This window comes from Ranitomeya variabilis, chromosome 5 (genome assembly GCF_051348905.1).
Source record: "Ranitomeya variabilis isolate aRanVar5 chromosome 5, aRanVar5.hap1, whole genome shotgun sequence".
NCBI classification, from domain to species: domain Eukaryota; kingdom Metazoa; phylum Chordata; class Amphibia; order Anura; family Dendrobatidae; genus Ranitomeya; species Ranitomeya variabilis.
Genome location: NC_135236.1, coordinates 180,391,028 through 180,408,451, shown reverse-complemented (window position 1 = coordinate 180,408,451; position 17,424 = coordinate 180,391,028). Strand labels below are relative to the sequence as shown.

The 17,424-nt window shown below is 50.9% G+C and overlaps 1 protein-coding gene across 3 annotated transcripts in view; it reads right to left on the bottom strand.

The window, feature by feature from the left end:
- Positions 1–17,424, bottom strand: part of TP53BP1 (tumor protein p53 binding protein 1) — a 173,450-nt gene that overhangs the window by 135,733 nt on the left and 20,293 nt on the right. For all 3 annotated transcript variants that reach the window (XM_077263609.1, XM_077263610.1, XM_077263608.1), the window contains exon 2: positions 16,878–17,065. In XM_077263609.1, coding sequence (XP_077119724.1) covers positions 16,878–17,057 — 180 coding nt within the window. In that variant the 5' untranslated portion in view covers positions 17,058–17,065. The remainder of the gene's footprint in view (positions 1–16,877; positions 17,066–17,424) is intronic.

The following is a 17,424-nucleotide window of genomic DNA, read 5'->3' as shown; positions in this document are numbered from 1 at the left end:
GGGGCCCCTGTGCTCTACCTGGGACCACTGTGCTCTGCCTGGGGCCCCATATGCTGCCTGGGGCCCCTGTGCTCTGCCTGGGGCCCCTGTGCTCTGCCTGGGGCCCCATGTTCTGCCAGGGGCCCCTGTGCTCTGCCTGGGGCCCCTGTGCTCTGCCTGGGGCCCCATGTTCTGCTTGGGGCCACTGTGCTCTGCCTGGGGCCCCATAAGCTGCCTGGGGCCCCTGTGCTCTGCCTGGGACCACTGTGCTCTGCCTGGGGCCCCATATGCTGCCTGGGGCCCCTGTGCTCTGCCTGGGGCCACTGTGCTCTGCCTGGGGCCCCATATGCTGCCTGGGGCCACTGTGCTCTGTCTGGGGCCCCATATGCTGCCTGGGGCCACTGTGCTCTGCCTGGGGCCCCATATGCTGCCTGGGGCCCCTGTGCTCTGCCTGGGGCCCCATATGCTGCCTGGGGCCCCTGTGCTCTGCCTGGGGCCCCATATGCTGCCTGGGGCCCCTGTGCTCTGCCTGGGGCCCCATATGCTGCCTGGGGCCCCATATGCTGCCTGGGGCCCCTGTGCTCTGCCTGGGGCCCCTGTGCTCTGCCTGGGGCCCCTGTGCTCTGCCTGGGGCCCCTGTGCTCTGCCTGGGGCCCCTGTGCTCTGCCTGGGGCCACTGTTCTCTGCCTGGGGCCCCATAGGCTGCCTGGGGCCCCTGTGCTCTGCCTGGGTGTAGGACACTGGTGACGTCACTTATCTCCGGACATTAGCTCCGGACATTAGCTCCGGACATTAGCTCCGGACAAAGCCACGGAAGTTGGCACAAATTGCAGGAAGTAGTATTCTAGGCAATTATATATTAGATGGGCATTTCCTGAAGGAAATACATGGTGCTTGAACAGCGCTACCAGCTTTACAGCAGCACTTTTCACACACGGGACTGGGGGGCACGCTTACTTTTGCACCCGGGGCCGGGGGCGCACTTACTTTTGCACCCGGGGGCGCACTTACTTTTGCACCCGGGGGCGCACTTACTTTTGCACCCGGGGGCGCACTTACTTTTGCACCCGGGGGCGCACTTACTTTTGCACCCGGGGGCGCACTTACTTTTGCACCCGGGGGCGCACTTACTTTTGCACCCGGGGGCGCACTTACTTTTGCACCCGGGGGCGCACTTACTTTTGCACCCGGGGGCGCACTTACTTTTGCACCCGGGGGCGCACTTACTTTTGCACCCGGGGGCGCACTTACTTTTGCACCCGGGGGCGCACTTACTTTTGCACCCGGGGGCGCACTTACTTTTGCACCCGGGGGCGCACTTACTTTTGCACCCGGGGGCGCACTTACTTTTGCACCCGGGGGCGCACTTACTTTTGCACCCGGGGGCGCACTTACTTTTGCACCCGGGGGCGCACTTACTTTTGCACCCGGGGGCGCACTTACTTTTGCACCCGGGGGCGCACTTACTTTTGCACCCGGGGGCGCACTTACTTTTGCACCCGGGGGCGCACTTACTTTTGCACCCGGGGGCGCACTTACTTTTGCACCCGGGGGCGCACTTACTTTTGCACCCGGGGGCGCACTTACTTTTGCACCCGGGGGCGCACTTACTTTTGCACCCGGGGGCGCACTTTTGCACCCGGGGGCGCACTTACTTTTGCACCCGGGGGCGCACTTACTTTTGCACCCGGGGGCGCACTTACTTTTGCGGCCGCACTTACTTGTGGTGGGCGGGGCCCCTCGGCCTCCGATTTGGTTGGCGGGGCCCCTCGGCCTCCGATTTGGTTGGCGGGGCCCCTCGGCCTCCGATTTGGTTGGCGGGGCCCCTCGGCCTCCGATTTGGTTGGCGGGGCCCCTCGGCCTCCGATTTGGTTGGCGGGGCCCCTCGGCCTCCGATTTGGTTGGCGGGGCCCCTCGGCCTCCGATTTGGTTGGCGGGGCCCCTCGGCCTCCGATTTGGTTGGCGGGGCCCCTCGGCCTCCGATTTGGTTGGCGGGGCCCCTCGGCCTCCGATTTGGTTGGCGGGGCCCCTCGGCCTCCGATTTGGTTGGCGGGGCCCCTCGGCCTCCGATTTGGTTGGCGGGGCCCCTCGGCCTCCGATTTGGTTGGCGGGGCCCCTCGGCCTCCGATTTGGTGTGTGCTCTGCCTGGGGCCACTGTGCTCTGCCTGGGGCCCCATATGCTGCCTGGGGCCCCTGTGCTCTGCCTGGGGCCCCATGTTCTGCCTGGGGCCCCTGTGCTCTGCCTGGGGCCCCTGTGCTCTGCCTGGGTGTAGGACACTGGTGACGTCACTTATCTCCGGACATTAGCTCCGGACATTAGCTCCGGACAAAGCCACGGAAGTTGGCACAAATTGCAGGAAGTAGTATTCTAGGCAATTATATATTAGATACATGGTTATTAGATCGCCCCTCAGTCTTTTTTTCTAGACTAAATAATCCTAATTTTGCTAATCTCTCTGGGTATTGGAGTTCCCCCATCCCCTTTATTAATTTTATTGCCCTGCTTTGTACTCGCTCTAGTTCCATTATACACAGTACTACATGTGCGGTCTAACCAGGGATTTGTACAGAGGCAATATAATGCTCTCATCATGTGTATCCAGACCTCTTTTAATGCACCCCGTGATCCTGTTTGCCTTGGCAGCTGCTGCATGGCACTGGCTGCTCCAGGTAAGTTTATCATTAACTAGGATCCCCAAGTCCTTCTCCATGTCAGATTTACCCAGTGGTTTCCCGTTCAGTGTGTAATGGTGATATTGATTCCTTCTTCCCATGTGTATAACCTTAAATTTATCATTGTTAAACCGCATCTCCCACCTTTCGGCCCAAGTTTCCAACTTCTCCAGATCCATCTGTAGCAGAGTACTATCTTCTCATGTATTGACTGCTTTACATAGTTTTGTATCATCTGCAAATATAGATATTTTACTTGATACTGCCCTGTTCATATTTGTGGCCTCACAGACCTTGTTATCCTCGGCTGTGATTTCATCACACTAGCCTCAGGCAGGTTTTTATACTATCAGGATTTCTGTTTTATTAGGCTTTTGTATTTATATTGATATTTTGTGATCTTATTGGAGGTGGTTTAGAGAGGATATGGAATCCTGATAAATTATATTTGGCATTTCACAGGGTTGCTTGTCTATTGTAGACCCAAGGGTGTCAGATTCATCTCTTTGAGGTTTTGGCTTTTAAAGGGAACCTGTCACCCCCCCCCCCAGTCGTTTCAAACTATTCATGAGACAGAAGAGCACCTTCAGTAACCGGCTAATACTTCTGAGGTGTAAGAAGGAAAAATATAGGAAATAGTTTGTGCCAAATGCTATGGGAATGTACAACAATAACATTAGGGTTAAATCATCAAGGTGAATGTCTACTTTATTTCTCTACATTTCAGTTCACTCGTTGTGTATGTCCTATTCTAATGTATAATGTTCTTCTGTCAACTACACTGTCATGTCAATTAATTCGTTTTATGATTTTTCTGATTTAAGTTGTGCTGCTGTGATACCATAATTTCCCACGGGATCAATAAAGTGTATCGTATCGTATCGTAAAAGAGCCACCTTGTGCAGCAGTAATGCTGCATTCTGTTCTGACAAGGTGGCTCTTTTAGGTCTGGGTGCTGTAACTTGAGAAATAATCAGTTTTATAATTTGTCTAAAATACCTGCTCCTCAGTCAAGTGGGCCGGCGTTTCCCCCCTGCTTCAGACAGCACACAGCTGTCACTCACATCTTCTTGGCGCCGGGCGCCGCCTCCTCCTCACCACTGTTTTCAAAAGTAGCCGGCGCCTGCGCGCTTTTCCCCTGCCTGGTGCAGGCGCAGTGAGCGCTGGCCGTCTTTCCTCATATGCAGCCCAGCTGACTGCGCGGCCGCCCTGCCTGTGAATCCCAGCCCCGCAATGTGAATAAATCATAAGTCACTGCGGGGCTGGGATTCAGCAATTACCTTTTGTGGCTTACCCTCCTTGGGAAGTGTCAATGATTGCCTCCTACGCAAACAGACTAAGGGACCTTTTTAAACGCTTAGCAAGCTTTTGCAGGTGTTTTTGTTAATTATTCTAATTTACTGAGATAATGACTTTGATTTTTTGGTTTTCATTGGCTGTAAGCCATAACCATCAACATTAACAGAAAAACACTTGCAATAGATCACTGTTGGTAATGACTCTATAAAGGAGTTTCACTTTTTGTATTGAACTGAAAAAAATTAACTTTTTGATGATATTCTAATTTAGTGAAAAGCACTTGTAAGTGAGGTAGGCAGGTCCACCGATACCTACATATTATATACACTGCTAAAAAAGGAGATTTTTGTGTACTCACCGTAAAATCTCTTTCTCTTAGCCTCTAATTGGGGGACACAGGACCATGGGTGTTATGCTGCTGTCCACTAGGAGGCGACACTATGCATAATCTCAAAAAGATTAACCGTGGCTCCTCCTCTGCAGTATACACCCCTGGATGGCGTCAGCCTTCTCCAGTATTGTGCAAAAGCATTAGGAGGAACGTAATATGAACAACATAACCATGCATATAAGAAGGCAACTATGTACGAGCTCAAGAAAACAATATGAGAACTCAACAGTAACAACGGCCCGGAAAGGGCAACAGGGTGGGAGCTGTGTCCCCCAATTAGAGGCTAAGAGAAAGAGATTTTACGTTGTGTACACAAATCTCCATTACCGTCGCCTCATTGGGGGACACAGAACCGTGGGACGTCCCAAAGCAGTCCCTGGGTGGGAAGCAATGGACGAGTATTGTGTAGACAGGCCCCTACACTTGGGGCACCGCCGCCTGCAAAATACATCTACACAGGCTCGCGTCCGCGGAGGACTGGGTATGAACTCTGTAGTGTTTAGTAAATGTGTGTAGGCTAGTCCAAGTGGCTGCCTTACACACTTCTTGTGCCAAAGCCTGGTGCCGAATGGCCCAGAAGGCCCCTACCGCCCGTGTAGAATGCCGTAATACCGGCTGGAAGAGGAGAATTCTTAAGGCGGTAGGCCTCTTTTATGGTGGATTTGATCCATCTGGCAAGGGTAGCTTTGGAAGCTGGCAGAGCCTTGCGGCCGCCTTCCGGAGGAAGGAAAAGAGAATCAGAGTTCCGGAAGGACGCAGTCCTAGACATATATACGCAATGCCCTGACACGGTCAAGCGTATGCAGAGCCTTCTCCACTCTATGAACCGGGACCAGACAAAGGGAAGGCAGAGAAATTTCCTCATTGAGGTGGAAGTTGGACACAACCTTCAGAAGGAAGGATGGGACCGTACGGAGGACTACCTTGTCCTGGTGAAAAGCCAGAAAGGGCCGTCTGCAGGAGAGTGCTGTAAGTTCAGACACCCTGCGTAACAAGGTGATTGCCACCAGGAAAACCACCTTCTGGGATAGAAGGCGGAACGGGACCTCCTTAAAGGGCCACTGTCACCCCCCTCCAGCCGTTATAAACTAAAAGAGCCACCTTGTGCAGCAGTAATGCTGCAGTCTAACAAGGTGGCTCTTTTAGTTTTTGATTCAGTTATTTCCTCAATAAAGCGTTTTAAAATTTGTACAAAATAACCTGTCCTTAGACCTGGAGGCGGTCCGAAGCTTCCTCGGTGAATCTCCCAACGGCCGTCACTCTTCTCTTCTGGGGATGTGGTCGCCGCCCCCTGCGCACTGTTTCTTCTTAAATCCGGCACCTGCGCTGTGCGTGCCTGCCTGGGGCAGGCGCAGTCTTCATTGTCCGTCATAGGTCAGATGCAGGGTGCCTGACTGCGCCTGTGCCAGCAGTGCGGCCACCCTGTTGCTGAATCCCCGCCCCGCACTGTGTTATTCATTATGCACAGTGCGGGGCTGGGGTTCCTGGGCATGCGCACTGCGCTGTTCAGACGCTCCCCCGGTCCCCCGCCTTCCAGCTTTGCCGTAATATACAGGTTTCCTTGCCAGCGTTTGGAATGAAGCAGCCGCAAATAACAACGCTGGAAGGCGGGGGAGCGTCTGAGCTGGGGGAGCGTCTGAACAGCGCAGCGCGCATGCCCAGGAACCCCAGCCCCGCACTGTGCATAATGAATAACAGTGCGGGGCGGGGATTCAGCAACAGGGTGGCCGCACTGCCGGCACAGGCGCAGTCAGGCACCCTGCATCTGACCTATGACGGACAATGAAGACTGCGCCTGCCCCAGGCAGGCACGCACAGCGCAGGCGCCGGATTTAAGAAGAAACAGCGCGCAGGGGGCGGCGACCACATCCCCAGAAGAGAAGAGTGACGGCCGTTGGGAGATTCACCGAGGAAGCTTCGGACCGCCTCCAGGTCTAAGGACAGGTTATTTTGTACAAATTTTAAAACGCTTTATTGAGGAAATAACTGAATCAAAAACTAAAAGAGCCACCTTGTTAGACTGCAGCATTACTGCTGCACAAGGTGGCTCTTTTAGTTTATAACGGCTGGAGGGGGGTGACAGTGGCCCTTTAAGGGGTTCGAAGGGTGGTTCCTGCAATGCTGTCAGGACCAGGTTGAGGTCCCACGTTTCTAGTGGTCGTCTGTAGGGGGGGAACCAATCGGGAAACCCCCTGAAGGAATGTCCTTACTTGCGGCTTGGTAGCAATGCGCCTTTGAAAAAGCACTGAGAGGGCTGACACCTGGCTCTTAAGCGAGCCCAGGGACAGCCTGGCCTCCAGACCCCATTGGAGAAAACCAAGTAGCTTGGGGAGGGAATAAAGGAATGGGGTCTGGCCACGAAATTCGCACCAGGTAAAGAAAGCTTTCCAGGTACGGTAATAGATCTTGGCAGAGGCTGGTTACTGTGCCCTGATCATGGTTCTAATGACGTCCGGCAAGAGCCCTGCCTGGGTTAGAATACAGGTTTCAAGGGCCACACCTTCAAATTAAGGGGCCCGAGTTCTGGTGGTAGAACGGGCCTTGTGATAAAAGATCCGGGCGGTCAGATAGGCGCCTGGGGGCATCTGCTGTAAGTAGTACTATGTCAGCGTACCATGTATGTCTGGGCCAGTCCGGTGCAATTAGGATGGTTGGAACTCCCTCTTGTTTGATCTTCCTTACCACTCTGGATATCAGGGGGAGAGGTGGAAAAATGTACAGAAGCTGGAACTGGGTCCAGTCCTGAACCAGAGCTTCTTCTCCGAGCGACCGTGGATCGTGTGTTCTGGCCATGAAGTTGGAGACCTTGGCATTGAAGTGGGATGCCATTAGGTCTACATCCGGGGTCCCCCAGCGATGGCAGATCTGGCGAAAAATTTCGGGATGGAGAGACCACTCTCCCGAGTCTATTCCTTGTCGGCTGAGGAAGTCTGCTTCCCAGTTGTCCACACCCGGAATGTGGACCACTGAGAGAACCGACCCTGTGTCCTCCGCCCAGTGGAGGATGTGTGACTTCTTCCATCGCCTGGGCACTGTGGGTCCCCCCCTTGGTGATTCACATATGCCACTGCCGTGGCATTGTCCGACTGTATTCTGATGTGAGAGGCTGCCAGTAGGTGATGGAAGGCCCTCAATACCAGGAGGATGGCACGAATTTCCAAGATGTTGATGGGCATGGTCGCTTCCACTGGGGACCACTTGCCCTGTGCCCTGTGGTGTATGTGCACCGCACCCCAACCCATCAGGCTCGCATCGGTGGTCAGAACCTTCCATTGACCTGTGAGAAAGGATTTCCCCTTTGCTAGCGAGGTTGGCTTGAGCCACCAGTGCAGGGACCTCCTGGTTGACGACGTTAGCTGGAACTCCCTGTCGAGAGAAAAAGTATTCCTGTCCCAGGACTTGAGAATGGCTAGTTGGAGAGGCCTGAGGCGAAACTGGGCAAATGGGACCGCTTCTATTGCTGCCCCCATCCTGCCGAGATCTCTCATGGCAAACCGGAAAGATCTAGGGGGTTTGCGGAGGAGGGTGCGAACTCCTAGGTGGAGAGCCAGTGCCTTGTCCCTGGGAAGGAGCACTAGACCCCTGGAAGTGTTGAATAGCATTCCCAGTAAGGTCAGAGACTGACTCGGGGTTGGCGATGACTTTCGTATGTTGACTAACCAGCCCATGCGACTCAGTGTCAGTTGTGATTGAGACGCTGAGCTCGCAGTCCTTGAAGGTGGGAGCCTTGAGTAGATTGTCCAGGTATGGAACGACTACTATGCCTCTGGAGTGCAGGACGTCCATGGTGGCTGCCATGACCTTGGTAAACACTCTGGGAGCCGTAGCGAGTCCTAACGGGAGAGCCACGAACTGGTAGTGTTCCTGGTCGATTGCGAACCTGAGAAATCTCTGATGGGCAGGTGCAATAGGTATATGCAGGTATGCGTCTTGTATGTCTATGGAGGCGAGATATTCTCCTTTCTCCATGGACACAATGATGGACCGAAGGGACTCCATGCGGAAGTGACGGACCCGTACATATTTGTTGAGCTGTTTTAGGTCCAGTGTGGGCCGTACGCTGCCTTTCTTGGGAACTACGAATAGATTGGAGTAGAACCCTCGGAAGCGCTTGGCCGTAGGGACCGGTACTATGACTCCTGCTTGAAAAAGCGAGGAGACCGCTTGGTGGAAGGCACGAGCCTTGGCTGGTGGTTTTGGGGGGACAGAGAGGAAGAATCGGTCCGGTGGGTTGGAGGTGAAGTCTATTTTGTATCCAGAAGACACTAGTTCCCTGACCCACCTGTCTTCTGTAATAGGCAGCCAGACTTGATGAAAGAGCAAAAGTCGGCCGCCTACGGGTGTGGTGTCTTCCGGAGTCCGTGAGTCATGATAAGGAGAAAATCTGAGATTTTTCCTCCTCTGGGCTTAGACTGGCCTGATTTTGACTGCCAGGTCTTGTCCCAAAATTTGCGTCAATCGTGAGTTGTCCCTGCGTGGGGAACGATTACGATTTTGTGCTGAACGCGAGACAGAACAGCCCGAGGAGTTCCGAAAGAATCGGAATCGAGTTTGGTTACGCATCTTGTAAGTGCGTTTAGGTTTCAGTTGGGGAAGAGAGGTACTCTTACCCCCGGTGGCGTTGGATATAATAGTGTTCAACTGTTCACTGAAAAGTCGCCCAGAGGTAGGGGAGGTGCGTGAGGGACTTCTTTGAGGCTGCGTCCGCTTTCCATTCCCGCAGCCAGGAGGATAGGCCGAATTGTGATGGCGTCTGATGCTATCCCCGCTACACCCCTTGCTGAATCCAGAGCTGCATGAAGCATGTAATCTGCTAGGACTGCTATTTGAACCGCTTGGTCCGACGGCGCAGGAGCGGATGCTTGGAGGCCAGCTTGTAAATTTTTGGCCCAGGCTATAATGGCCTTGACAGCCCCAAACTGAAGTGAATACAGGGAGCCAGGGATGCCCCTGCAGCCTCGAAAATTGAACGAGCCATGCGTTCTACCTGCCGGTCTGCTGCGTCCTTGAGGGTTAAGCTATACGGCAGTGAAAGGAGGGTCTGTGCTGCTAGCCTAGAAACTGGGGGGTCCACTTCAGGTGGATCTGTCCATTCCTTGGTGTCCTTCTGCGGGAAGGGGTACCTCGCCTCCAGATATTTGCGATTGGCGAATTTTTTCTCAGGCTGTGAGAGCTGCTTTTTAAGGATCGCCTTAAACTCTGAGTGGTTAGAGAAAACCTTAGGGGGCTTCAGAGCTCCTTCAAAGGAAATCTTGTGTTCTGGGGCCTCTGGTGGCAGATCAGAAATGTCCAGCACTCGATGGATGGAAGAGATTATGTCCTCAACTAGCGCTGTATTTCTAGGGGGGGGATTGGGTTCAGGGACCCCTCCGTTTCCTTGTCAGAGTCACACATGCCTTCCGAATCCTATGTATCACTGAGGTGTCCCCTGCTGGGTGAGCTGGGGCGGAGGCCTTCTCTGGTCGGGGATTGCGGAGATCTGCATTGTCTGCCCCTGGAAGGGGACGGTCTAGATGACATGGAACTACGGTGTCCCTCCCTAGAAGGGGATGACCGTGTGCTATGGGATGACGCAGATGGGCATGACCTATGGGTCCGCTTGCGTCCTGACCTATGGGTCCGCTTGCGTCCTGACCTAGATGTGGATGTGTCAGAGTTGTCCTGTTCCGGAGTCAAGCTCTCCCTTTGCTGGGTAACGGTCATAGCCGAGGCATGACTCTGCAGAGCCTGAAGCAATGTGGAGGTTAGGTTATCTATAGACTGCGTCATAGATTGCGACATCTGAGTGACCCATTCCGGCGTGGTATTAGACATCGAAGCATTGGTAGGGGCTTCTTGGGGCTCTGACACAGTAGTCTCGATGCAGTCCTGGCAGTGCGGGTACGTGCTGCCACTGGGGAGAGCGGTCCTGCAGACTGTGCAGAATGCATAATAGCAGTCCTGCCTGGTTCTCTTGGACCTTGAGCCCGGCATAGTGCACAGAGTGCAGAAGGGCTGGCTATGCAGCGGACCCTACAGGTGCAGAGGAACCTATAGGGGAGCCTTATTGGAAATATGGATTCACAGCCGATTAAAAAAACCAAGCTGTGATCTTACCCCACCAGTTTGCCCCTAGGTCCAGCGCCGAAGATCCACAGTCCTGTGCCCCCCGGAGACTGGCTGGCCTGGTCCTGCCAGGAAGGGGGAGAAGGGGGCGGAGAGCTGAAAAAGGGAGGCAGAGCTGTGTAAAAATGCACCTTTTCTGTCTCGATCCGCCCCCTCTATGACACTGTAGAGTGTCATATTTGTCATCCGGGGGGGCGGGCCGGGGGGGGCAGAGAGGAGGCGGCGGCTTCAGCTAGGCTGAAGCCGGGGCCTAAATTAGATGCCTGATGCCCAGAAAGGCTCCAGGCTGGCGCGAAAGTCCGGGAGGGGGTCGGATCTGAACCGGACACCCCCCCCCCCCCCCCCGGATTTAATGGCAGGATAGCGGTGGGGCTATAAGCAGAAGGGGGGCCCTGTGAGGGGTCCCCCTGAGGCAGTATAGAGCTAGTGCTGCCGCAGAGACAGGGGCGCAGGGAGCCCTGTGTCTGTCTGTGCCATGCCTGCCTGCACTCACCCCGGCCCCGACAGGAGCCTGCAGCTGGGCTGGGGTCCCTGGATGCAGGCGCGGTGTGCTGCCCCATGCTGGGAGCTGCAGAGTGCGGCCTGTACAGGCCCTACCTGAGGCGTCTCAACCTAATGCCCCCAGAGGGGGATTAGGGAGGGTGCTGCTGTCACCATCAGGGGGCTTTATCCTCGCCTCAACCTCAACCCAGAGACCAAAAGAAATTGGGGAAGGAGAGGGGGGTCTCGACTTCGAACCAGCACCCGAGGGACAGGGGAAGGAGCGACATGGGGAATAGCCATCTCGACTTCAACCGGGCACCCCGTAATAGGGGGCCAAGGAAGGAGCCATGCCGGGAGTCTCCCAGGAGACCGACTTTTCTTCATCTGTTATCCCGTCGGAAAAAACAGAGTAAAAAAAAAAATAAAAAATTTTAGGTGTGCCTCCTATGCCTAAGCAAAAACTGGAGAAGACTGACGCCGTCCAGGGGTGTATACTGCAGAGGAGGAGCCATGGTTAATCTTTTCAAGATTATGCATAGTGTCGCCTCCTAGTGGACAGCAGCCTAACACCCATGGTCCTGTGCCCCCCAATGAGGCGACAGAGTAAAAAAATATAAAAAGGGAACACTTAAACAACAGAATATAACTGCAAGTAAATCAAACTTCTGTAAAATCAAACTGTCCACTTAGGAAGCAACACTGTTTGACAATCAATTTCACATGTTGTTGTGCAAATGGAATAGACAACAGATGGAAATTATTGGCAACTATCAAGACACACTCAATAAAGGAGTGGTTCTGCAGGTGGGGACCACAGACCACATCTCAGTACCAATGCTTTCTGGCTCATGTTTTGGTCACTTTTGAATGTTGGATGTGCTTTCACACTCGTGGTAGCATGATATGGACTCTACAACCCACACAAGTGGCTCAGGTAGTGCAGCTCATCCAGGATGGCACATCAATGCAAGCTGTGGCAAGAAGGTTCGCTGTGTCTGTCAGCGTAGTGTCCAGAGGCTGAAGGCGCTACCAGGAGACAGGCCAGTACACCAGGAGACGTGGAGAGGGTCAAAGGAGGGCAATAACCCAGCAGCAGGACCGCTACCTCAGCCTTTGTGCAAGGAGGAACAGGACGAGTACTGCCAGAGCCCTGCAAAATGACCGCCAGCAGGCCACAAATGTGCATGTGTCTGCACAAATGGTTAGAAACTGGCGCCCTGTGCTCTTCACAGATGAAAGCAGGTTCACACTGAGCACGTGACAGACGTGACAGAGTCTGGAGACGCCATGGAGAGCGATCTGCTGCCTGCAACATCCTTCAGCATGAGAGGTTTGGCAGTGGGTCAGTAATGGTGTGGGGTGGCATTTCTTTGGAGGGCCGCACAGCCCTCCATGTGCTCGCCAGAGGTAGCCTGACTGCCATTAGCTACCGAGAAGAGATCCTCAGACCCCTTGTGAGACCATATGCTGGTGCGGTTGGCCCTGGGTTCTAATGCAGGACAATGCCAGACCTCTTGTGGCTGGAGTGTGTTAGCAGTTCCTGCAAGATGAAGGCATTGAAGCTATGGACTGGCCCGCCCGTTCCCCAGACCTGAATCCTATTGAACACATCTGGGACATCACATCTCGCACCATACACCAAAGTCACGTTGCACCACAGACTGTCCAGGAGTTGGCGGATGCTTTAGTCCAGGTCAGGGAGGAGATCCCTCAGGAAACCATCCGCCGCCTCATCAGGAGCATGCCCAAGCATTGTAGGGAAGTCATACAGGCACGTGGAGGCCACACACACTACTGAGCATCATTTCCTTGTCTTGAGGAATTTCCACTGAAGTTGGATCAGCCTATAACTTCATTTTCCACTTTGATTTTGAGCATCATTCCAACTCCAGACCTCCGTGGGATATTAGTTGTGATTTACAGTTGTGGCCAAAAGTATTGACACCCCTGCAATTCTGTCAGATAATACTCAGTTTCTTCCTGAAAATGATTGCAAACACAAAATCTTTGGTATTATTATCTTCATTTAATTTGTCTTAAATGAAAAAAACACAAAAAGAATTGTCCTAAAGCCAAATTGGATATAATTCCACACCAAACATAAAAACGGAGGTGGACAAAAGTATTGGCACTGTTCGAAACATAATGTGATGCTTCTCTAATTTGTGTAATTAACAGCACCTGTAACTTACCTGTGGCACCTAACAGGTGTTGGCAATAACTAAATCACACTTGCAGCCAGTTGACATGGATTAAAGTTGACTCAACCTCTGTCCTGTGTCCTTGTATGTACCACATTCAGCATGGAGAAAAGAAAGAAGACCAAAGAACTGTCTGAGGACTTGAAAAACCAAATTGTGAGGAAGCATGAGCAATCTCAAGGCTACAAGTCCATCTCCAAAGACCTGAATGTTCCTGTGTCTACCGTGCGCAGTGTCATCAAGAAGTTTAAAGCCCATGGCACTGTGGCTAACCTCCCTAGATGTGGACGGAAAAGAAAAATTGACAAGAGATTTCAACGCAAAATTGTGCGGATGTTGGATAAAGAACCTCGACTAACATCCAAACAAGTTCAAGCTGCCCTGCAGTCCGAGGGTACAACAGTGTCAACCCGTACTATCCGTCGGCGTCTGAATGAAAAGGGACTGTATGGTAGGAGACCCAGGAAGACCCCACTTCTTACCCCGAGACATAAAAAAGCCAGGCTGGAGTTTGCCAAAACTTACCTGAAAAAGCCTAAAACGTTTTGGAAGAATGTGCTCTGGTCAGATGAGACAAAAGTAGAGCTTTTTGGGCAAAGGCATCAACATAGAGTTTACAGGAGGAAAAAAAAAGGCATTCAAAGAAAAGAACACAGTCCCTACAGTCAAACATGGCGGAGGTTCCCTGATGTTTTGGGGTTGTTTGCTGCCTCTGGCACTGGACTGCTTGATCGTGTGCATGGCATTATGAAGTCTGAAGACTACCAACAAATTTTGCAGCATAATGTAGGGCCCAGTGTGAGAAAGCTGGGTCTCCCTCAGAGGTCATGGGTCTTCCAGCAGGACAATGACCCAAAACACACTTCAAAAAGCACTAGAAAATGGTTTGAGAGAAAGCACTGGAGACTTCTAAGGCGGCCAGCAATGAGTCCAGACCTGAATCCCATAGAGCACCTGTGGAGAGATCTAAAAATGGCAGTTTGGAGAAGGCACCCTTCAAATATCAGGGACCTGGAGCAGTTTGCCAAAGAATAATGGTCTAAAATTCCAGCAGAGCATTGTAAGAAACTCATTGATGGTTACCGGAAGCGGTTGGTCGCAGTTATTTTGGCTAAAGGTTGTGCAACCAAGTATTAGACTGAGGGTGCCAATACTTTTGTCTGGACCATTTTTGGAGTTGTGTGTGAAATGATCAATGTTTTGCTTTTTGCTTCATTCTCTTTTGTGTTTTTTAATTTAAGACAAATTAAATGAAGATAATAATAACAAAGAATTTGTGTTTGCAATCATTTTCAGGAAGAAACTGAGTATTATCTGACAGAATTACAAAGGTGTCAATACTTTTGGCCACAATTGTACATTGATCATTTTTAGGTTTTATTGCCATTGTTAGGTTTTATTTCATTCACTGATATCTAGGATATGAGATTTTAGTGTTGCATTTATTTTTTTGAGAAAGTATATAGGTCAGACTATTTGTGTGATAATTTCCTCACCAAATCACTCTGTAAATGTAACATTTGCAGACCAGAATTTAACAGTAAATTCACTTAAACCATAGTAATTGGCACACATTTTATTAGAAGCATTATTTTCATTAATACTATACCATTTGACAAGTCTTAAAGGGAACCTGTCACCCCCAAAATGGAAGTTGAGCTAAGCCCACTGGCATCAGGGCCTTATCTACAGCATTGTGGAATACTGTAGATAAGCCCCCGATGTATCCTGAAAGATGGAAAAAAAAAGGTTAGATTATACTCACCCAGGGGCGTCCGGTCCGATGGGTGTCGCGGTCCGGTCCGGGGCCTCCCATCTTCTTACGATCACGTCCTCTTCTTGTCTTCATGCCGCCGCTCCAGCGCAGGCGTACTTTGTCTGCCCTGTTGAGGGCAGAGCAAAGTACTGAAGTGCGCAGGGCCTGGGAAAGGTCAGAGAGGCCCGGCGTCTGAGCACTGCAGTACTTTGCTCTGCCCTCAACAGGGCAAAGTACGCCTGCGCCGGAGCGTGAAGACAAGAGGACATCATCCTATCAAGATAGGAGGCCCCGGATCGGACCGCTACGCCCATCGGATCGGACCGCCCCTGGGTGAGTATAATCTAACCTCTTTTTCTCATCTTTCAGGATACATCGGGGGATTATCTACAGCATTAAAGAATGCTGTACATAAGCCCCTGATGCCGGTGGGCTTAGCTAGACTTCCATTTTGGGGGTGACAAGTTCCCTTTAATGCATTTATAATAATTACATCAAAATAGAAGAATAAAATAAGTAGGACTATAATTCTTACCATATCCAGATAAATCAAAAAACAGCGACTCAAACTATAGTGAAGATTAAGGCTATGTGTACGCGTTCAGGTTTTTTCGCGCTATAAAAACTCATTAAAAACGCATACATTATGCATCCTATCATTTAGAATGCATTCTGCATGTTTTGTGCACATGGTGCGTTTTTTTCTGCGAAAAACCCTAAGGGTATGTGCAGACGTTCCGGCTTATTTGCGGATTTTTCGCGTTTATTGCACGTTTTTTCGGCGGCAAAAACACTTAAAAAAACGCATACATTAAACATCCCATCATTTTTAATGGTTTCTGCAGCTTTTGTGCATATGTGGGGTATTTTCCCGTTAAAAAAAAACGCATGCGTAAAAATACGCAGCATATTCATTAATTTTGAGGATTTTCAGCGGATTTCCCACTATATTATTGCATTGGGAACCTCCGGAAGAAAAAACGCGACAAAAACGCATGCAGAATTCCTGCGGAAAACCTCAGGATTTTCTCAGGAAATTTATGCATACTTTCCGGACGTGTGCACATACCCTAAGGTGTGCACACGTTGCTGATTTTTCGCGGTTTTTTTCACGTTTTTTCCCAATAAAAACGCTATAAAACCGCAAAAAAACAGCATACAATATGCATCCCATCATTTAGAATGAATTTCGCATGTTTTGTGCACGATGCATTTTTTTCCGAAAAAAAAACCGCATCGTGGTAAAAAACGCAGCATGTTCATTAATTTTGCGGATTTCCCACTATAAAATGCATTGGGAAATGTCCGGAAAAAAATGCACCAAAAACGCGGCAAAAACGCATGCAGATTTCTTGCAGAAAATTTCAGGTTTTTCTCAGGAATTTTCTGCAAGAAATCCTGAACGTGTGCACATAGCCTAAATCTTACATTTTATTCAGCCTCCTGTGGCACAGGAGGCAGAATAAAATGTAAGATTTAATCTTCAGTAGTTTGAGGCGCTGTGTTTTGATTTATCTGGATATGGAACACACTCTGGGATGGATTCCCTGGTTTTGACGTGCTCCTCTTGGTCTTGAAAGACTTGGACGATTAAAAGTATGTGCACACGATGCAGATTTAGTGCAGAATTGGTGCAGATCTGCAGCAGATTTTTCTGCAGCAGAAACGCTGCAGAACTGCACTGTGATTTACAGTACAATGTAAATCAATGTGAAAAAAAAAAGCTGTGCACATGGTGCAGAAAAATCTGCGCAGAAACGCTGCAGATTTCAAAGAAGTGCATGTCACTTCTTTTGTGCAGTTCTGCAGTGTTTCTGCACCCCTCCATTATAGAAATAAAATCTGCACTAAAAACGCACTAAAAACGTAGCTGCAGATTCTGCCAGATGCAGATTTTGTGCAGATAATTCTGCACCTCTTTTCTTACATGTGCACATAGCCTATGGGTGCAGTTTAACACCTTTTTTGTTTGGATATTTACAATTCTTACCATGACCGGGCTTTCTACTTGTGATTCCAGCTGTGGAAGATGTTGTGCAAGCAGACCGAAGCGTGCATGGTCCAGATCTACTTCTGTTCCCAAACTTTCTGGCTGTGAGTCTTCTACAATGAAGCATGGTGCCTCCTGCTGAGAGAAGTCTGTGTCCAGCTGACTCCTACTGGGGTCCATCAGTTTACCTACAAAGTACATCATAAAGAATGATCTTATTAGCTTGAGTTTCAGATATTACACGTCTTGCGTGTATTGTAAAAATCAATAAATGGAAAACTCCCTTTTATAAAAAATAAATAAAAAAAAATGGGGTCTTTGTTATGACTTAAAAAGTCTTGTTTCCAAAACCAAACACTGGTTCTATGGAAATAGCTAACTCTACGTTCACATTTGCGGTCTGCGCCGCAGCGTCGCCGCATGCGTCATGCGCCCCCATATTTAACATGGGGGCGCATGGACATGCGTCGCACTTGCGTTTTGCGCCGCATGCGTCCCTGCGGCGCCCGCGTCCGGGCGCAGAGGACGCAGCAAGTTGCATTTTTGC